Raw genomic sequence first — 14,829 nt, forward strand, 5'->3', positions numbered from 1 at the left:
TAATTACTGTTCCCGCAGATCGTAATTAATTATATTTAGCACAGTAACAGCACCAACAGACACTATAGCAGTAACCAGAGAGGAATGCTGTGTTACTGCTAGAAATGCAAATAAGTGTTTTAATAACACGGCGGTGGCAATAGATTTCCAATAGATTTCCACCAGCTCTTGACTAATTATTCAGGCACAGAATATAAACATTTAGTTTTAAATGATTTAAACGTGTCAGATTTACCGTTTGTGACCAACATCTGTCTCATGCCCCATTTCAGAATGATGTATGGCGCACGATGAAGAAACACATATGAAGAACTTACAATGACCTTCACTTTATAAGATGCCAATTTGAAGTAAGTCTAAACCAATAAGTCTCACTCACCTGCCACTTGGTACAATGAGTCATTGAGCATTCCCGCTCTAAACCTCCCTCATTATAATATATTTCAGAAACGTTCAGGAGCGCTACCAGGCCCTTGACGTGACGCGAGAATCACCGTCCACCACTTTCTATGTAGGTAATCTCCAAAATCAACCTACATTCAAGAGCCCATCCACCACATAGACCACTAATACCAGTTAATGCTATGTTTTCCAGGCTCTCTCTCCTGTCCTGATGAAGACCCCAACACGAGGGATAATTAACCCTTTTACGCTTACGGGGTCGAAACGTAGACTACGCCTAAATTCTACACACCATAGAAAAAAAGAAAGATTGAATCTTACCTATGTGTGATGTATTTTGGGAACATTGTTATTACTTTAATTGTAAAGGCGGTATGATTTAAATGTGATGCAACATTGTCACACCACCTTTACCCTGTCCCTCACAAACCCTTCACTTCCCTTTCTCTTTGCACTGAGAGCACCTACAATGCAATGATTTTATAATTACATTGATGGAATACAGTTGACCTTGAAGTAAATATATGCAGTTAGAAAAACCAACAAACAAACTTGTATGTGGAATAAATACAATTGATTTCTTAATACTGTATACCCTACTCTTATTACGTCAAGCGTATTTAAGGTGAACTATAAAATGTGGTGTTTCTTGTATATACACTAATACAAAATAATAGCTAAACTACTTCTAATTGAACTCGGACCACTCCCTTTCTGTACTTACATATTGACCCAGGTCCATGAGTTTTGAGGGCTCCCCCCTTTTTGAACTCATACTCGGAGAGTGGATTGGTGCGCGGCCCAGGAGTAACCCCTCTTTGAGACACATGGTTCTCCCGCGAGGTTTCATTAGGTTTGGAGAAAATGGCTGAACCTACTGTTTTAAATTGCCAGCTTTGGCTCTCCCGTGTAACGGGGTGCTGCTTTCCAGCTTGGGTGGCTTGCATAAATACTCCTGCCCTAACAGTGGAGTTTTTTACTGTCTGTTGGAGGTGGAATTGGCTTTACTGTGCAAGATGTATGCTGTCTTTTTGTTTGTTTTTCAAAATGATAATAACATTGATTATCAAAAAAAAAAAATTCTCACCAGATCAAACCATCTCAAAACAATATGAATTGTGTAACAGTCTCGGCAGTTGAAACTGCAGAATTACATGGTTGGTGCCTCCTTTGTATGTTGTTAGAATCTGGACAGTCATGAATCCTCTTTTGATCTCTCAGCCTGGATGGGTTGTACAGAATATTTACACAGCCGGTCTGAAGATACTGATAGGGAGTAGATGTTCCTGCTTTAGTGATGAAAGGAGTTTATATTTTTTGTCCTCAAGCGTTTTTTGATTTCCATTTCTTCTCCTAGTTTCTTTTTCCCATGTGCTCAGGTCTTTCAATAATTTTTTCGTTGAATACTAGAAGTTATGTTTATCAGGATAGTTTATGATCCACTCTTGGTAACATGTCCTCAACAATGCACACATTTCATGAGAGTCGGACAGGTTTAATTCGCAGTGAATCAGCCTCTGTGAAGTTTGTTGCTTGGTGAAGTGACGTTAGTGACGTTGAACAACCTACATTCGGTTTGGAGACGTTGCGAACGTTAGAGTTTGTCCTTTAACTCAAAGCTCTTCTGACATTCAGAGGAAAGGGAGGATCTCAGCCCGGAAGGATTGTTCGATGTCATGGGAGGTTTAACTTCAGCTGTAGATTCTTAGATGATGTAAAAGATCAGATTTCTTTTTTTAAATGAAGGTTTTTTGGCAGTGCTTGGAGAAGGCTTCCATATTGTATGTGTTACTTGAGGTTGCTGAGCACCACCTTTTGTTTACAGCAGTTTCCATATCCCGTGCGGCGTCACGGCCGTCGCCTGTGTGTTCTTTGATGGCGTACAAGGCTTGCCTTAAGATTAAAGCCCTTGCGACACACAGTGCAGTGATGAAGCCTCTGGTCCGTGTGTACGCTTTGATGCCGTACAAGGGTCGCCTTCCGAGAAAACCTCTTGGAACACACAGTGCAGTGATAAGGCCGCTCTCCTGTGTGAGTTCTTTGATGCAGCACAAGGTTTGTCTGATGAGCAAAGCACTTGGAACACACTGTGCAGTGATAAGGCCTCTCTCCTGTGTGAGTTCTTTGATGTAGTACAAGGCTTGCCTTAAGAGTAAAGCCCTTGGAACACACAGTGCAGTGATAAGGCCTCTCTCCTGTGTGTATGCTTTGATGGCGTACAAGGGCTGCCTTAAGAGTAAAGCCCTTGGAACACACAGTGCAGTGATAAGGCCTCTCTCCTGTGTGTATGCTTTGATGGCGTACAAGGGCTGCCTTAAGAGTAAAGCCCTTGGAACACACAGTGCAGTGATAAGGCCTCTCTCCTGTGTGTACGCTTTGATGTTGTACAAGGGTCGCCTTTCGAGAAAACCTCTTGGAACACACAGTGCAGTGATAAGGCCGCTCTCCTGTGTGAGTTCTTTGATGCAGCACAAGGTTTGTCTGATGAGCAAAGCACTTGGAACACACTGTGCAGTGATAAGGCCTCTCTCCTGTGTGAGTTCTTTGATGTAGTACAAGGCTTGCCTTAAGAGTAAAGCCCTTGGAACACACAGTGCAGTGATAAGGCCTCTCTCCTGTGTGTACGCTTTGATGACGTACAAGGGTCCACTTCCGAGAAAAACTCCTGGAACACAGAGTGCAGTGATAAGGTCTCTCTCCTGTGTGTATTCTTTGATGTTTTAGAAGATTTCCCTCCTGAGTAAAACTTTTCTCACAGACATTGCAGTGAAAGTGCCGCTCTTCACTGTGAGTTTTTTCATGTGTTGCCTTATCAGCAAACCTCATTTCATGCTCTGTGTGTGTTTGTTCATGCAGTAAAAGACGCGTCTTTCCAGTAAATGCCTTCTTACACTCAGCACAGGCATAAGCTCTTAGGCTGGTGCTTATTCTTTTCTGCCTTGCAAGTAGTCTTTTATTGTCAAAATTCTCCCTCCTCTGTATTCCTTGGTGTTTTCTTTCATTCATTTTATAAGCGAAATTCTTCCTTCCTCCAGATGCTTTAAGCTTCTCTTTCCCATTCATACTTTCTGTCTGCGACTGCTGTGCTGCAGAATGAAATGAACACTGAAAATTATACATGGGAAATATTTCTTGAAAGAAATGCACGGTTATAATATGAGAAAGGTGGACAGTAATATCTAGGAAGGAAGTAAAATGTTACTACCTGTAAACAATCATTCGTTGCTTGTAGTTCTACGGTTCCCATATGGTGACCTCTCATGGGTTGGGTTCTGACTACTAAAAGAAAATAATTTAAAGATTGAGTTTTCATCTGGAGAACAACTCGTAATCCCATACCAGAAAGGCATAATGCATCAGCGCGCCGACTCCAATTAAAATCATTGTGTTGTTTTCTCCATTGGAGTACAACTGCTTATATGTGTAAAATAAAAAAAATAAACTGCTTAATCTGAGCAACCTATACACTTTTCAACCATACAGCAAGTGGGCAATGCATGTGAGCCTGCAACATGACAAACTGACAGTATTTGCAAGAGAGTAACATTTTCCATTTGCAGCAGCTGTGGCACATCACAGGTTGCGCAATAACTTAAAAGAATTGGTAAGGTCCAGAACGCCGCAGCCAGGCTCTTTCTAGGGACTCCACGCCACAAACATATGACCCAACACCTACGAGCCCTCCACTGGCTCCCCTGCGAGAAGAGGATCACCTTCAAACTCCTCACCCACGCCTACAAATCCCTCAACAACATCAGACCCACATACCTCAACGACTGAGTATGATGTCCACATACCCAAGAGGAACCTCTGCTCCACTGACCTCGCCCTGGCAGAGGTCCCCGCATCCGAAGAAACAGAACCGGCGGGAGAGCCTTCTCCTACATCGCAGCCAAATCCTGGAACGAGCTCCCGGTCAATATCAGACGCTCCCCAACCCTCCACATGTTCAGGAAGGACCTCAAGACCTGGCTTTTTGACTGACCCGGATCTGCTCCTCCCCCCAGCGCCTTGAGACCCTTGCGGGTGAGTAGCACGCTCTATAAACAGCTGATTGATTGATTGATTGAAAGGAAAGAATTGCTAATTGAGTTACTAATATGCTTAGAACAATTAAGCACTTCTGGGCTTCTTCCTTGCATTGATGTCACCAGAGAAATATTTTATGAAAGGATGCAGAGAACCACATGTTTCTGCTTTACAAATATCTACTACGGCTATGTTGGGTAGAAAAGCCATGGGTGCATCTTTATCACACGTGGACTCAGCCTGTGGTATTTCTCTGTGGTGCCTCCGCTAGGCCTGGGCGGGAAATTCAGTTCCGCTTGCGGAATTTGTGGAATTTGGGTAATTTCGCGTTCCGTGTAGAACGTGGAATTGCCAAAACTTCCGCGATCCGCTGCTTCGTGGTATTTTTTGCTTGTTCACGCTTTCAAAATGTGTGTTCACAAGTACGCAATCAGCATTCGCGAACAGGAAAAAAGCATTGTGAACGGGCAGAAGAAGCAACTCCGCGTGTTCGCAGATTTCTGTGTGCTCACGGAGATTTTATTTGCTGAGTTTTGTGTAACATTTGTAAAACTACACAAATTCCGCCCACCACTAGTCTCCGCACGAGAAGAAAATCATTTGCCAAATTGTGCTGGTAAAAAAACGTCTTATTTTTCATACATTTTCAATTCTGATAATGTAGAGCATGAGTGCATGTTTAACTCTGGGTGCATATTTAACTTTGTCTTTGTAAACTTGCAGGAACTGTTCATCTACTGATGGGGCGTGAAGTTTGCTAACTGTTTGAGGAAGTGACTGCTACTAGGTAGACAACTATCTAAATTAAGGCTTGCAGTGATGTAGCGGCTTAAAAGGTGGACTTGTTACTCTTGATAAGACAACATTAAAATCTTAACTGGATGCCAGGGGTGCTCTGGTGGGATAACCATTCTCAACTCTCCCATGAACATTTTCACAAGAGTTTTTTCAAAAGTATTCAAACGTTAGTGTAGGCTAGGCCAGCTTCTTTATGTATGTATCTATATGTTATTTCTATACTGCAAACCTAGCCTAAAGCTAGGGCCAAAGATGAGCATAAATTATTTTTAAAGACGGGAGTCCTCAACTCTTTCCTAAACGGGAGCAATGTCGGGGCGGTCCTGATACAGGGATGTTGTTCCAGATCATGAGTTCATAGATGGAAAGGCCTGCTAACTTGGTTTTTTTTGTTACAGTTCTAAGTCTGCAGTCTGGTGGAGTTTTCCAACCTCGCATTTGTTGCACTTGAAACTAAGAGCTGAACTTAAGGACAACGAGAATGATGAACAAGTGATAAGAAAGAGGTAATAGCTACAAAAGAGGACATTTTAAAAGGAAAAGCAAGACTACTGTACTGGAAGAGTCTTAAACTTTGTCAGATGATACGAATAAGTAAGGAGAGCAGTCACAATTCCATTGACACAAAGACGACATGAACTTCTGACAGAGGAATCAAGCTCAGAAGGTGACTTAGACGACTCTGCTAGCAACTACCTAGGAAAAAACCTACTTGCCACTTTTTTCGCTGAGTACGGGTTACTGAGACAAGGACGAACAATGGAATATCATAAAAAGGAAAAACAAAAGCAAGAGGCACAAACAGAGGAAGAGAAAGACAGGAAATAGCAAATGGAAGACAAAAAGATAACTCACCCCATAGGAAGAGAAAGGTGATAGAGCAAGGCGAGATATGATTATTAAATCATCACAACATTAACTGACAATGGATGAACTAAATATCCACAACCTTGGCTTATAATTTTGCCCCAGGAGGGACTTAGATTACAGTTCATGTAGAATTGACATATTTCCGTTTCAAAGATATCAACATAAAATCAGACCCAAGCCAATGAACATGAGAATGGGGGAGCCCAAAACAGAAAACATGACTTGTGTTCAAGAGACGCTGATACTTCATGACATTGGCTGGTCTGGATAATGGAAAGATATGTGCAACGAAAGAGCGAGAAGCATTGCTGGGAAAGGGGGCACAGATAGATCAGGGAAGCCTAACTCGCTTCAAAAACCAAGCTACATATAACTCCTCAATGCCTCATGATAATCTGGATGTCTTTAGTGACTTGGTCGCCAAAGACTTGTTCAAATAAATTGTTCACCAGTCAAGGCAAGAATGGAAGAATCAGATCCAACTTGAGTAATGGACAAAGGGAGGCCATTAACACATTCCGTAATGACAACATAAGTACCAATGTCATCCGATAAAATGCAAGAATGTGGTTTTAATGATTCTTTGCAATTATGAACAAATGGCTTTTCAATAATTATTAAATACGGATTGTTGTGAAATGGGAATGGCAACATTTTCATTTGTGTAAAACACTACCCTCTACTGTACCATGCTTTTACCTTCTAACAAATGTATGCAAGAACAAGGGGGGCGTATAGTGCCCTCCAACAATAGCTTACTGGAAAACAGAGCAATAAACTAAAACCATTTATTGCTGATTCTTGTGGAGAGCCTCCCATCATATTGTATAGATAGAGAGAATTTTCTACAAAAGATATACACAGGAGACAATCATATTTGACAATTACCTAGGATGTGATCCTACTAATTATGTACACAACACACGCAAGGACTAAGAGCATACAAACACGCTTTTTGCAATAGACCAATATCTCTATATGACTATACATGGATGCCTATGACCATGACTTTTGCCTAAATAACAATATTTTCATATTTAAAGATAGATATTACAGACAAATCTCAGGAACAGCAATGGGCACCTGCTCTCCCAGCTATGCAAATGTATTTGTGGTCTGGTGGAAGGAACAGGTGTGTCGTGTAGTTCTCACTAATCCGTAGGACCTGCGCGTTTGTTGGACAACATAAACTTTGGATGAGGTGCCTAGGCTGGTTCGGGGCACCTCCGCAGGATGAGTTGGCCTAGAGACCATGATAAGTCTCCCTGACCTTACCAGGAAGCGAATGGTTTCTGGCAACCACTGAACGTGCCAACCCTGACCCCTTAGGGACCTTGGAAACAGTGCAGAACCTTTCTCTCAGTCACTCAAGCTTACTTGCTCTCAGAGAAATATACAGAGAATACACAGGGGGACGTTTTCAGTATATTTATTGAACCAACGTTATTCTTGTATAGAATACATAAGCAGTAGACCGAAGCAGCTGACAGTGATTACAAGCACGTAAATAGTGGATATAGTTCTACCATGGTGCTAAAACAGTGTATATATGCAGGCATATAAACAAGGCAGTAATCAGGCGTACGCCTACTATGCACTCCCTACTCTGCGTGCATCTAGAGTGTGTGAGGGTGGGAAGCCAAGAATCCCCACTAAGGGACGATTCCACCCCATTACCTGACAGGGAAGAATGCAGGCCCCGTATTGGTTACAAACTGAACTCCCCCTCACGGAGATGCCAGCCCGCTGCATAGTGAAGTCTCAGCCTGCACGGACTCTGGGTGTCAGCTGTAGCGCCTCTTCTACTAATCTATTGGAATGCTCATTATTTATAATAGAAACCATCTTTGTGATGTACGTATAAATTAGTCTATGTTCTAGATATGTAGATAGCCCTGTCACCCTGTGGTTGAAGATACGACATTTGAACATAGTGCGTCAAGAGGCCTTATACTTAGTGTTCGAGGCATCGTGATAATGTTTTGCGAAGCTAGATGTGTAAACAAAGAAGTCTCAGAGAAACTAATCCAACATTGTCGTGCATGCAAATATGTGCAAAAGGTCACAGAAGAAATGTTACTGTAAAAAATAGGACAATATATGAAATGAGCCACTTTACTACATGGACCTAGCCCGGGCACATAACAGGTGGTCTGGACATCACAAAATGAAAACATGACAAAACATGCGCTGATTTGGATCGGGGATATAGATGACCTTTCCCTGCTGTGGGACGGAAGTAGGGAAATGTCTAAAAGATTAATCCAGAGACAAAAACTGATCTCAACCTAAAATTCACTCATTAGATAAGAAATAAATCTATAAATGATCTGGCTATCCATACTGAGCTAGAGAAGCACACATGGTTACAAGCCTACCTAAAAAGGAAAAAGTAGGGCACTGTGAATAGTGTGCATCCACAGAAACTGATAGAAAGTATCCCCTATGGTGAAATGCTACTGACCCGTAGAAACTGTGATAGCCAATAAGTGTATGAGAAGGAAGAAAAAAGTATGCGGCCAGCAGCCAAGCGAGCACCCAGAACATGAATAAACTACTTTCAAATTAGAGACACCAAAGGAGAGACCTGATATTACCGTAAGGTTCATCACTACATACAATACGAGGTACACCGCAGCAAGACAAATTCTAAACATTGGAAAATATTAAAAGCTGATCAGGTGATTAGACACAATATTACCTCACATCCCTCCAAGTATCGTTAAGCCCTATCCTTAAAGGACAAACAAGCCCATAGCTATATAGATAGTCCAATGAGAGAAAGGGTCCATCTAACCTAAAAGGTTTCAAAAAATGAGGGAACTGTATGGCTTGCAAATCTGGTGTCAAAATAAAGGAGGTTATTCTGCATAACAGGAAGGAAAAGCAATCAATTCATAACCTGTAGCAAAGATTTAGGTGTATATATACGTGAAAGAATGCACACACAGAAAACAATATGTGGCCAACTTGATTTTCCCCATTAGCAAGTGATGGAGCACATGAGAGGCATCAAACAGGCAGACTTAAATTCACCAATGTCTGGAGATTTTGTAAAATGCCATGATAGCATTGTAGACGCGCTCGGTTTCTTTGGCCTTATATCAGAGGAGGTGATCAAGAGAAGAAATTGAAAATAATGGATTTAAGATATAATACAGAGTTGGGTATCAAGGAAGTCAAGGGCCTGAATAAAGATGAGAAATTACACGGGCACATAGGATGCTAACTGATGTCGAATCTGCACACTTTCCCACTACTGACACTCTCTGGAACACATGTTAAAAAAAGCCACCATTTCCATGCAAGATTAAAAATAAAGAATTTCTTTACATTTCTCAGTGCTCTATTTAGGGTAAGGGGGGTATACCTCACAATCATACTAGATTGATAATGCCCACCAAGAAGGCGCAAGAAGTTGGACTTAAAATCAGTGATACCACCGCGATCCCCTGTGGCTACAAAATCACCCGCAAATACAGCGTCGACCAACCAGGAGAAGTCAAAGCCATCATCCGCAAGAACACCCACCAACTGACCACTTACTCGAATGACTCAATGACTACCATGGAACACCTCACCTTCCAGATCCAGAGCAACCCCAACACCACACTATGTGGCGTCCTAGTCTACAAGACCCCCAGCCCCCACTCTTCAGTGATGCCATCGAAGACCTCATCCTACCCCAGGCTCTACCATCCACCGATTACATCCTACTCAGAGACCTCAACTTCCACTTGGACAACCCCAGTGACCAAAACACCGACTCCTGACTGGAGAACCTCGCCAATATCAGACTCAAGCAGCTAGTCACCACATCGACCCATACAACCAGACACACGCTAGTCCTCGTCTTCTCCGTCAGCGGGAACATCGCCTACAGCCACACCACCAAACTCCTCTGGACCAACCTGCACTGTGTGCACGTAGCTATTCCTACCGTTCACCACCACCCTCCTCCCACTCTGCCCCATCTGTTGTAGCTGGAACAAGGCCACGGAATAACTTCTCGTCAACTTTCTCAGCATGACCACACCACCAGCAGACGCCAACAACCGTCACCAATGGATCTCCAACTGAGCCGACACACCAGCACCCCTCAAGAAGACACCAGGCAGGCAAAACTTCAAGAAAGCCTTCTGGTTCACTTCAGCCCTCCGCAAGTCCAAACATACCAGCAGACAACTCAAGAAGAGATAGAGGAACAACAAAATCCCAGAAACCCAAACAACCTTCAAAACCGCTGTCAACGCACACCACCTTCTCCTTAAAACCACAAAAAAACGGCCATCAAAGACAGAATCAACGCCTACGCACACAACAGCACAGAAGTCTTTGCCATCGTCAAGGAGTTCGCTAGGCCCAACAGCGAGACCATAGACGTCTCACCCTCCTTAAGACCTCTGCAACAAACTCAGCACATTCTTCCACCACAAGATCAGGCAGATCTACGACAGCTTTGACACCCAAGACCCTGCTACAACGCCTGCCACCACCGCACACAACAAGGCCTTACTTCAACATATAATGCTCAACTGGACTCCACTCACCACAGATGACACACTCAAGACCATAAAGAGCATCCACTCCAGAGCCCCACCGGATCCTTTCCGTACCACATCTTACATTGAGCAGTCGCAGCATCATCAGCTGCTCCATCAAAACTGACACCTTCCCTGCTTTTTTTTTTTTTTTTAATATATTTTTATTGCAGGAATTAGTAAATCGTTACAATATCGACCAGCATTGTATCATAAGCAATATCAACAGAATAAGACCCTCTGGCCCCCCCCCGTAAGTTCCGTACACAGCCATCCGGCCCACAACCCTGGGGTCGGGCGGCGAAGTGCAATGGGGGATCAGTAGGATGCTTGAGCTGGTCCGGATGATTCACTGTCCGTCATCTGCTTTTCTAAACAAGCCTATAAGCCCAAAAGAAAACCCCCACCCGCAAAGGACTACTAACTAAAAGAAAACCCACCCAACCCCACCACCAGTGCCAGGGAGCTACCGATACGGGATCTGCCATGGGACCCACGGGGAAAGCAATAGGACTATCAGTTCAAACGTTTACCGGGACTCGGGGCGAGTCGCTTCTTCACCTTCAGAGTCGCTGGGGGCACAATAATCCCTGAGGGCCTGCACCAACATTTCCCACTCCAACGCGGCCTCCTGCGCCTTCTCATTACGCTGCCTCCAAGCTAGTTGATATCTCAGCGCGCTCTCCCCCACCGCCCACTTCAAAAGCTCACTGTGCCATCTGCTGCCTGTCGGACCAACTCGTGCCTTCCAGTTCCTGGTCACCTCTCGTTTAGCAAGGAGGAGCCCTAGGTCGATAAATTTACTAGAAATTTTATTCCTGGGGGTATGGGAGAACCAGTGTAGGAGCCCCACCGCCGCATCAAATGATAAGGATCTCCCCGTCACCTCCTCCAGGGTCGTCTCTACTTCCTGCCAGTAAGATGACAGACCTGGACAGGCCCATAACATATGTAGGAGGTCCGCTTCCTGAGCTGGGCACCTAGGGCACGCCGCCGAATTCGTGGCAAAATATCGCCTGATTTTCACCGGGGTCAGGTACGCTCTATGGAGAACGTAATAGTGGACCAACTGAAAACGGGCGTTGCGTGTGCCCTTCCAGGCTCGTCTCACCAACTGGGACCAAGTCGTCTCCGGGATCTCCCTACCAATGTCCTCCTCCCAGCGGTTTCTTAGAGTGGTGAGAGGAGCCAACCCTTCGGGAATCAACCTGCCGTAGAGGCAAGTGACCGCCTTCACCGTGCCCGCCGACATCATCGCGTACTGGCACACCTGAGATAAGGGGGGTTCCTCCTGCCCGTTCTTCCAGTGTGCCTGGATCGCTCGCACAATGGCCGAGTGTAGCAGAAAGTCACCATGGGGGATCTCGAAGCGGTCAATAAGATCCTGGAAGGACAAGAGCGCTCCGTCCTCGTATAGATCCCCAACCAGCTGTAAGCCGGCGTCCTCCCAGGCCGCCAAGCGTGACCAATCCCCTCCATGGGGGAGGGCCGTCAGCATCCCCAACGGTATTTCAGGCGCATATGGTATCCTCAGTTGGCCTCGGGCGTGGGCCCGATTCCAACACAGGCGGATAGTCCGCTCCTCCATTGACAAGTCCCGCAGGGCCAAACGTTGTCGCAGCGCTATAAAGGAGAGAACATGCCTGGCCATGCCCGTCCCCCTCCCATCTTCCGGGCCCCGGAATTCCCTGGCGATCTCCTGGGTGAAGGTCTGGAGCTGCGCCGCCAGATAATACTTTTCAAAGTCCGGCACCGCGAGACCCCCCTCGTCTTTCGGCCTCATCAGGGTTTTGAGGGCCATCCGCCGACGGCCCGACCCCCAGAGGAATCCGACCACCATGGAGCGTAACAGTCGAAACGTGGCCGGTGGGACCCAGATCGGCAGAGTGCGGAAGTAATATAGTAGCCGGGGAAGCGCCACCATTTTAAGCAGGGCGATCCGTCCCGCCACCGAAAGCGGCAGCGTAGCCCAAAAGGCCATGCAGCCTCGGAGAGCTCGAATGCTGCGGGCAATGTTCCCATCTAGGAGGTCGGGTTGGTCGTGATAAACAAATACCCCAAGGTACTTAAAGCAGTCGGGTTCCCACCTAATCTCCCTACTTAGGGCAGGGGCGGGAGTACCCCTGCGTACCGGAAAAAGACAGGTCTTGGACCAATTCACTCGGAGGCCCGAGACCTCCCCGAACTCTGTGAGCGCCACCGCCGCTCCACGTAAAGCGTCGAGCGGGTCCTCCAGGAAGAGCAACAGGTCGTCCGCATATAGCGAAACATAATGCGGGCCCGCAGGCGTCCACAAGCCCGTATAGTGGGCTCCCGATCGAAGGTGTAGCGCGAGTGGCTCCACCGCCAGCGCAAAGAGAAGAGGGGACAATGAACACCCTTGCCGCGTGCCTCGTTCTACCGGATACCGCGAAGAAATCAGTGGTCCCGCCCGGACCCTGGCCGAAGCAGAGGCATAGAGAACCGTGGTCCACCTGACAAAGCCCTCCCCGAGGCCGAATCTCCGCAGCACCGTGCAGAGGTAGTCCCACTCCAGGCTATCAAAAGCCTTCTCTAGGTCCACCGACAGGACGACCGGGGACGGGGCATCCACGAAAGGTTCCCCTAGCAAACGGAACAACCTGCGAATATTCATAGTCGTGTTCCGCCGTGGGATGAAACCAGCCTGGTCTTCATGCACCAGGGAACTCATGTGTCCCAGCAGCCTCGAGGCCAAGATGCTGCTCAGTATTTTATAGTCCACCGTCAACATCGATAGGGGACGGTAAGACCCCGGGTCGGACGAGTCTCGGCCCGGTTTGAGGAGAGGAACCACCAACGCCTCACACAACGAGCTCGGGAGTCGCCCCAGCCTCTTCGCCTCCCTGTAGACCACCAATAATCGAGGGGCTAGGAGGTCAGCGTAAGCTGCATAAAACTCCACAGGCAGGCCATCCAGGCCCGGGGTCTTGTTTCTCGCCATCCGTTTAATGGCCCCGCGGATCTCCCCCAATTCAATGTCGGATCCCAGGGCTTTCGCCACTTCTTGATCCACTGTGCGGAGCTCCAGTGGACGTAGATAATCATCAAGTCGGTCAGGGTCACGTGCGGAGCGACTACGGTATAAACATTCGTAATAATGCCGGAAGCAGCTAAGAATCTCCGGTTGGGTGTGTACCTCGGTTCCGTCTGCCTCGCGCATACTTGTCGTCAATTGGGACTGGCGCGTAGGGTTGGCTAACCACGCCAACAACGCGCTCGATCTGTCTCCCTCTGCGATGGACCGGACCGTATAGGCCTTATAGTCAAAGCAGCGGAGCCGTTCGACCTCTGCCGCCACCTTTTCCCTCGCCTCCGCCGTTCGTATTTGCAATTCCGGGTGTCCCGGGCGGCGAAGTTCAAGCTCGCGGAGTTTCCGATCCGCTGCGTCTAAGTCAGCTAAGATAACGCGCCTCGTGCCCACCTTCTTAGAAATACAGTAACCCCTCACCACTACCTTAAAAGCGTCCCACTCTAACGCTCTAGTACTCGCGGTGCCGGCGTTGGATGCAAAGTATTCCAATATCCTGTCCCCCAGGTCCGCCCTGAAAACACTGTCCTCAAGGATCTCGGGTCGCAGCTTCCATGTGGGCACCGCCGGCGTCCCGGGGAACCAGCGAAGGTCCAGCAGGAGGGGGTTATGGTCCGAGATGGTCCTGGACAAGTACTCAGATCGGACCGCTGCCGAAACCAGTTCGGGCGACCCAAGAAAGCCATCTAGCCTGACATGCAACTCATGAAGGCTCGAGAAATATGAATAATCCCTAGATGCGGGGTGATGCGCCCTCCAGATGTCCGTCAAACCCCAGCGGGTCTGCCAATCCTGACGACCCTTAGCCGTGCGACGAACCGGAGAATCTGGAAGCGGTGGATGCGAGCGGTCAATGTCCACGTCCACTACAGAATTGAAGTCTCCTCCAAGCAGAAGGGGCCCGGAGAAAAAGTGGGCCAACGAGCCCGATAGCCTGGAAAGGAAGGCAGTCTGGTCCATATTAGGAGCATACACACAGCAAACGTTCAAGTCCCTCCCTCCTAGAGTGCCCGAGATGGCCACGTAACGCCCCTCTGGATCTATCACTGTTCTCGTGACTTGAAAGGGGACCCCTGCCCTGATCCATATTAGCGCCCCTCTGGCATAAGCGGAGTACGACATGGAAAAGACCTGCCCCCG

General features: G+C 46.8%; 1 protein-coding gene across 1 annotated transcript in view; it reads right to left on the minus strand.

Moving 5' to 3' along the window:
- Positions 1–2,083: 2,083 nt before the first annotated feature.
- Positions 2,084–14,829, minus strand: part of LOC147662830 (uncharacterized) — a 67,098-nt gene continuing 54,352 nt past the window's right edge. The window contains exon 3 of the mRNA XM_086950880.1: positions 2,084–3,488. Coding sequence (XP_086807006.1) covers positions 2,251–3,488 — 1,238 coding nt within the window. The 3' untranslated portion in view covers positions 2,084–2,250. The remainder of the gene's footprint in view (positions 3,489–14,829) is intronic.

Source organism: Lissotriton vulgaris, unplaced genomic scaffold (genome assembly GCF_964263255.1).
Source record: "Lissotriton vulgaris unplaced genomic scaffold, aLisVul1.2 SCAFFOLD_1088, whole genome shotgun sequence".
Lineage (NCBI taxonomy): Eukaryota > Metazoa > Chordata > Amphibia > Caudata > Salamandridae > Lissotriton > Lissotriton vulgaris.